Below are 7,916 nucleotides of genomic sequence, written 5' to 3'. Positions count from 1 at the left end.
GTGTTTGCTGACTCAAAGGTCAGTATTATCATATCTACACCACAAAGTCAGTCAGTTCCATATCTGCCTGAACCTAAAAGAAAGCTTCTGCTTCCAGCATCTTGTAACAATTCAGGCCCAGGTTTAATACCTTCATTCAGTGCAAACACAGGAAATTTGTACTGCAACATTACTATTAATTGCTGCCACTTAATTTTTCTGAATAATGTGATGTTTCACTGTGTGGAGAGTGACCAATGAGAACAGCCTCCTGTAGTATATTTTGCGCCTCATGTTAACATTGTCTCTCCATCCAGGCATTTGTGCTGAGGCCATCACTGTAGATCCTGGTCACATACAAGAAGTAAAGGGAATATATGGTAGATGACGGAGACATCATTTTGCCCCAGAGTTGATTGCCATCTCTGCTTCACCATGTCATATTCCAATACAACTGACTTCATCAACCCCTCCACCTTTATACTGCTGGGAATTCCTGGCCTGGAGAAAGCCCATGTCTGGATCTCCATCCCCTTTTGTACCATGTACACCACAGCCATCTTGGGGAACTTCATCATCTTGTTCATTGTGACGATAGAGCCAAGTCTCCATGGGCCCATGTACTATTTCCTCTGCATGCTGGCTATTAACGACCTCATTTTGTCCACAACAATCCTGCCCAAAATGCTGAGCATCTTCTGGTTCAATTCCAGGGAGATTGATTTTGGTGCCTGCCTCACCCAGATGTACTTCCTTCACTGCTTCTCATCGGTGGAGTCTGGGATTTTCATGGCCATGGCCTTGGATCGCTATGTGGCCATCTGCCATCCCCTGAGACATTCCACCATCCTGACAAACTCCATCGTGGCCAAAATTGGCCTGGCTGTGGTGTTTCGTGGTGGCATACTTATGCTTCCACATCCTTTCCTAGCGAGGCAGTGGCCATATTGCAAAACCAACATCATTCCTCACTCATACTGCCAGCATATTTCTGTAGTGAAACTGGCCTGCACCGATATCAGTGTCAGTAATTACTACAGTCTCTCTGTGGCGCTTGTGGTGACTGGTCTAGATGTGTTTTTCATCACTATGTCATACATCCAGATCCTCAGGGCCATTTTCAACCTGCCAACAAAGGACGCCCGGCTCAAGACTTTTGGGACCTGCATATCCCACGTCTGTGTCATTTTAGTCACATACATCCCAGCGCTCTTCTCCTACCTTACAGAACGATTCGGCCAAAATGTTTCCTTGTATTTCCACATCATCATTGCCAATGTGTACATGCTGGTGCCCCCCATGCTAAACCCCATCATCTATGGAGTGAGGACCAAACAGATCCGGGAGAGGTTACTCCAGCTCTTTACTCATAAAGGGACCTAAATTTTTCTCCTCATGTTTTGGCTCTCAGTCTGAGCTCTTTGCAAAGCTGCTGGTTACGTGGTGCAGACAGAGAAATGTTCAGCCCTTTCCTCACCTTACTGTGCTGTAGTAGGAGAGACGTAGCCATGTTAGTCTGTATTCTACCAAAACTAACCAGCAGTCATGTATCACTTTAAAGAATAACAAAATAATTTATTAGATGATGAGCTTTTGTGGGACAGACCCACTTCTTCAGATCAACACGACCAATTGGGGAATCAGTCTAGGTGGATCTTCCTGATTTAGCTCCCTTCTAACTCCTTTTAACTAGACCCCTAAAACCTACCATTTGACCCATCTTTTTCACAAAGACTGCACCCCTGCTTTGCCTCCTCCTCTGCTCCTGTCACATGCTTCTCTCCCTTATCCCAGTCAGTCTCCAGATAATTACCACTTCCCACCTGCTACCCTGATCTGGAAGTGTGCCATTTCAGATATGGGTAGAGGTCGCAACTTTAACTGTTATTCCAGGGGCTACTGAGACTCTTCAAAACTCTGCTTCCCCATGTAACGTAGCAATTATCTGCAGGAGGACTGTATCTCATTCCAGTACAAAAGAAAGCAAATTGGTGAAATATTAGACCCACTAATCTCTCACACTATCATTTTCTGACATCTTGTGGCAAGTCAGTTAAGAGATTCCGGGCAGGTTAACGTTTAAATGTATATTGACGCTTCATTAATAACTCTTTGAAGAAAGACAGAGAGATGGTGTCAGGACTCCTGGGTCCTATTTTAGCTCAGGGAGGCATATGGAATCTCATGGATTAAATCAGGGAGAATAGGCACCTTGTGTCTGTACAAGAACAATGGTCCATCTAGCCCAGTGTCCCATCTTTCAATTGCAGCAAATGGCATGTGCTCCAGAGAGAACGGAGAGAATGCAGCAATCGTAAAGTGTTTCAGGCCCTGACTTTCAGTCCCAGCTTCTGGCAAACAAATGCTGAGGATGCTGTGGTAGGAAGAGAGCCTGAAACACATGGCTGTACATCAGAGGCCTAAGGCCTGGGCTAACATGGTAAGGGAAAAAGCCTTGCTAATGCCAAGGAAAATCAGGCTATGAGAAAAAGGCAGGTTCTGCTCACAGAACATGGCAAGAAAAGGACTAATATTGTTAATATTGTTAGCCATGTACACTCATGCTAGTGGGGTTCAGAAGACCCCAAGAACAGCTCATTCTCCACCAGTAACAGGAACACACTGACCCATCATAAAGAGGTCAGAATGACAACATGAGGAATAGGGTTGTTTTGATCAAACAAACACACATAGTGAAGAATGGCACCCAGGTATGTCAAAGGGTGGCACCTAGAGGTGTCAGGAGTGACTCTTGATGTGCTCGTATCTATGCAGAAGTATCTCGGCGTAGCTGTCTTTGTCCCAGCCTTGGGGCAATGGAGATTTTCACCACTGACTGAGCTGGTCCATTGGTAGGGGAAGTTGTGGATTAGCAGTCATGTAGGCATCCCATCTGGGGAGCTGGAGAGACCTTTCTTTGTTTGACTGTGAATCAGTCCTGGCACCATCATACTTTATCTGACTTTGTGCTCATTTGGTGGTTCATCCCAGGTCTGCTTTGCTAGCTATCTGTGCAGAGTAAGGACAGCACAATGAGGGAACACACAAACACAGCCAAAACATTGACCAGCATCTGATAGAACATCACAGTGCTAACTCCTGAAATAGTTACCATCCTTGCCCATCGTTGCCAATAACCATTGATGAAGCTACCCCCCATGAATTTACCTAGTCTCTATTGGAATCCTCTTCTTGCCTTGGCCTGCACATCATCTCTTGACAAAGAGTTGCGCACATTGACTGGGAAGAAATACTTTATCTTGTAGCTCTTTTGTTATGTGAATGAGTAATCCTACAATAGACTGGGGTGATGTCCCTAACCTTTCTTTGCCAGAAGAGTGGAATGGGTGACAGAGGATGAAATGTTTGACGATTAAATGTTCTGTTAATTCCCTCTGAATTACTTAGCACTGGTCACCCTCCAAAGACAAGAGATGGGGCTGAATGAATCTTTGGTCTGCACAATACGGCTATTCTTATCATATAGAAAGTTCTACCAATCTGAAAGTATTGGTTACATCACCATCCAAGGTGAGAGAGAGAGAGAGAGAGAGAGAGATTATACATAAAGCCAATTCTTAAATCAGCAGAGACCACAAGCTTCACACTTCTATAGAGTTCTTTCAGATTTAGTCAACAGATTATAGTCCAATGTTGAAATATCCAGCATCAGGATGGTTCAGGCTGTAACTGGAGACCAGAATCTTCTAACTCAAGTTTCCCCTAATGAAGCTTAAGCAAATGTGAGTTGGAAAGGATCAGGTCTCAAGAGCCCTCAATATAGTTCCTGGGTAACACAGATGTCCATGGGTAAACAATAGACTTATGACGTAACCTACGTCCTAAACAGGACTGGAATGTAACCACCAGGATTAAAACAAAGCCATTATCCTTTAACCATTTACAGACAGTTTCCCTCACACCTTAAAGAGACCTGTAGCCAAAAGTGTAGTTGCACCTACATTTCAGTGAATAGTATTTCCTTTTGATGTCTAAATTAACAGAATACAGCCTTAGACAGCCACTGTTTAGTTACCCAGTTAACTTTGAACATTCTATAGGTGAAAATGGACTTCTACAGTCCCTATTTCCAATTTAACCATATAAGACGTCATTTCAAACTCCAGATGGAATGGCCCTAGTCACCATTTTCAGACTTTTTTAACCTGTTGCTAAAGCCTGAATCTTGGTCAATGAGCTGCAAGTTGTATTACTCCTTCTGCTCATGTGTCACACAATCCCTTTTGTGAGAACCTGGAAAGAGAGGGTGCCGAAAGGGAGCTCTAGGTATGAACTGGGGAGTCAGTGGGAGAGGAACCCAAACTTGTCTCAGGACGTTGGTGAGTAGTTTACAGGTCTCTGGTCCCAGAGCTAGACACTGAAATAGACATTGTTCCCCAAGGGTGGATCTAGAAATCCAAAGCCGGAAGTATGGCCAAAATGCAACTTCATCTGAACTGCACATGTGACTCAAGTGTGTGGGACTGAAATAGAACCACTCAGAGGGTGTCCAGCCTCAAGAGATTGAGCGGCCTGCGACTGCAAACCTGGATCTGCCACATGGATGGTTGGGGACTGTGAGTGGGGCTGTGTGGGGAACAGTCTCCTAGATGTTCTTTTCAACCAAATGTGCCTCTTCCACCTTTGTCATTGCTCCGAGTGCTCTAATTCCAGGACTGACCCAGCCAGCATTTCCTGAACGAAACCTCCTCTCTATCTCAATTTGCAGTGCCTGGCACTTCCTCATTGACTTTGGGTATTAAATTACACCAAATATTGCGCAAAGTAGATCAAGTAAGGTGTCTGCAGAAAAGTTAGCTTTGCTGGACTGTTCAATTTGGTGGCTTGTCAGTTAAAACAAGGAGCCTTGGAAGAAAACATATCTCCATCAGCAGACTTTTGTGGGGATGTTTTAGTCACTAAAGTATGGATTTTTTTACTTAATAAATTTGTTTTATGTAAAAAAATAATAGTGTGTAGTTTGAAGTGTAAATGCAAATCTATTAAAGAACAGGGGCCAGTACATTTCTCTCTTCACTGATGGGGGGCTGCCTGGGTAAAGTATTTAGGCAGATCAGCCTTCTTGCCAGGGCAAGTTTGTACAGCTCTGTGGGTTCTGGAACTGAGGTTGGCAACCAAAACAACAAGGAAAGACATTGTTTTTCCAATCCGGTAAGAAAATCAGTAATTCAAGAACTACAATGCATGTGAAAATGAGATCGTCTTTAATAAATAATGCCAAAGCATACATTTTGTAGCCCCTGTTTTAAGTGATGTGAATGCACACAGTCATTTGTAATGTAATATACGGTTACTATAGGATGTTCACAAACTTTTTACATAAACTATTTCCTCACGCTGTACATGTGTGTTTGTACCAATTTTTTCCTGACTTTCACTTCGGAGCCTTCTTTTTCTCTGGAAGATCCTAGGGGGCGTTATCCAACATTTCAAGACCACATATTATTTGCTACTTAGATATGAGATGTTCAGAAGATTATGTTTTGTTTTGTTTTCTTTTTTGTTTTGTTTTCTTTTTGTTTTTTGTTGTTTTTTGTTTTTAACTTTGCAATTACATCATCAGAAGCAACCAAGAAGTCCTTACAGAGCTGCATGTGGCTCTCGAGCTGCAGGATGTAACCCCTGGGCTGGGAACATGGAAGGAAATGGCTGGAAACTCTACTGTTTGATCATGAGTGGCTGGAGAAAGCATTCATGTAACTTAGCTGTTGAGTCCTCTCCTGTGAAGGTTTCTGTGACTGCAGGACACTGAGGATTCTGTAGTTTGTTTTATTATCACAGTGTAAGAGTGGGGAACATCCCTGGCACCCCCATATTTACCAGGCTGATTAAATGATGTGTTTCGTATAAAGATGGTCACACATGGTAGCAATGGAAAAATTATGGTTTGCTGAACATGAGTAACCTATTCTGTTACTAAAGTTATGAAAGCATGAAGATGTATGTTACCCGCTCATTTAACATTGGATTCCATCTTGGGCTTGTACTTTTCCATGATTGTATTTCCAGAGGACTTTTGCTTCAAAACATGACATTCCTGCCACATGGGGGATGTGTAAAAGGTGAAGCGACATCATCACTTGGCCTCACTCACCTCACAGCTCAACATCTGAAAAAAACCACAAAAAAAAAAAAAAACCTTAAGAACAAAGGATTGAACTGGGTATGTGTTCGGTGGATTAAGGGGTTTGTAGCATCGCTAAGGAAAACTGATGTATAGTTTGTACCATCCATGTGGACTTGACTGATATATGGGACTACTTTTGTTACTGTTAGTAAAAAAAGAAGATTAATTAGCTCCAAAAGATTTTACGGGGAAAAAAGTCATTCCGGCAGTTCTTGAGAATTTTGGAGCTGTGTGACACCTGTGTAAGCAGGAGTAGCTCTCTGCATGTTGTACTTAAATACTGTTTTCTACAATCCTGTACTGTAAAACATATTTCAGTGCCAATGGCTAGTACATGTGCAGGGATTTTAAAAAAAACAGCATTGCTTGCTGCTGCTCTACAAGAAAGTTTGAGGGGGAGAGCTTTGAAAAGGCAAAGAAAAAGCCCCTTGAATCAGCTTGTAATGGTGGAAACAAAAAGAGACGCTCCAAGTCCCACCCCCATCCCTAAATTTGATCAGAATTCATGCCCAGAGTGTTCATTATGTAAAATTAAGCCCCTTTACAAGGGGTAAAGTGAAGGAAACCTACAGCAGTGGCAGAGTCCTGGGTTGGGTGTGAGCAGGGTCTATGGGCTGTCCCCCTGCTTCTCGTCACCTCAGAACAATACCTACAGAGAACAACTTTCCTGCAGGGCTGACTTAATCCCTCCTTAATTGTAACCAGCTCAAAAGTTTGAGGAGTAAGGGGACTTCGAAGTTGCCCTGGCACTTCGAAGTACCAGCAGGTGAGCGGCGGCTAGACGCGTGCCAGTACTTTGAAGTTTAAAACTTTGAAGTTGCCATGGGGGGGGGCGGGCAGGGGGGAATTTGCTTAATGAAGTGTTGCCTATGCACGGCAGCACTTCATTAGTAAACTCCCAACACCCTAGTTTACATCCTTCATTTGAAGGAAGATGATAGTATAGACAAACCCTTTATTCCCACAGACAGCCCCAAGGGTGACTTCTTCCATCCCATCTCCTCCCACCACTCCCCAGCTCTGCCAGTCAGTCAGGCAATCTCTAGTCTGACACAAGCCTGTGAAACTGATCACAGCATTTGCCCCTTTTTATTTAATAAGCCTTTTATTTCACACGATTACTTCAATCTTTTCCATTTTTAAATCTTCTCTTTTTTCTATTTTTAACTTTTTATAACCATCTTCTTCTGTTCTTTCAAATGCTCTCTCTAAAGTCGCAAAAACCAAACACAGCATTCTTGATAATCAGAAGAGCTGCTGCTTTCAAAATGGTTGATAGCTAAACCTTTACAAGTGTTTTTCATAGTCAACCTCTATAATTTCATACTTTTTTCTATATGTGTCAAACCACAAATAGTCTGTCTACCTATCTCTCTATCTATCTATGGCTACGTCTACACTGGACCACTACATCGAAGTAACTTATTTCAAAGTACTGACATCAAAATAAGCTATTTGGACACGTAGCATCCACACATTTTCTGGGGCTGGTGCCGTCGACGTTCAACGTTGACGCGGCAATGCACAAAATCGAATGGGTTGCCTCAGGGGAGCGTCTATACGCAAAAGCTGCCCCTTTTAAAACAAGGGGCATGCAGCCTATCCCATCCAGCCCTGGCTTATGAACCCCTACACGGGCCACTTCAGCGCGAGCCAGGATGGGTTCAACACCCACCTGAACCATGTGTGCCAGGTGGTCAACTATGTACAGTAGGGGCAGCCTGAGTGGCCCAGTCCTTGGCCCCTCACAGCCCCTAGTCTGGCATGGAGGGGAGCTACCCACGCCTGG

General features: G+C 43.5%; 1 protein-coding gene across 1 annotated transcript; it reads left to right on the top strand.

Annotated features, from left to right (window-relative positions):
- The first annotated feature begins 363 nt into the window (after window positions 1-363).
- LOC142002353 (olfactory receptor 52R1-like) lies at window positions 364-1,362 on the top strand. The gene has a single exon (XM_074978399.1). It carries the CDS (start codon window positions 364-366, stop codon window positions 1,360-1,362), a length of 999 nt encoding a protein of 332 aa, XP_074834500.1.
- The last annotated feature ends 6,554 nt before the right edge of the window (window positions 1,363-7,916 follow it).

This window comes from Carettochelys insculpta, chromosome 1 (assembly GCF_033958435.1).
Source record: "Carettochelys insculpta isolate YL-2023 chromosome 1, ASM3395843v1, whole genome shotgun sequence".
NCBI classification, from domain to species: domain Eukaryota; kingdom Metazoa; phylum Chordata; order Testudines; family Carettochelyidae; genus Carettochelys; species Carettochelys insculpta.
This window is presented reverse-complemented; position numbering and strand designations above follow the sequence as displayed.

Coding starts and splice junctions, on each gene's coding strand:
- LOC142002353 (XM_074978399.1), top strand. CDS start 364: ATGACGGAGACATCATTTTGCCCCAGAGTTGATTGCCATCTCTGCTTC.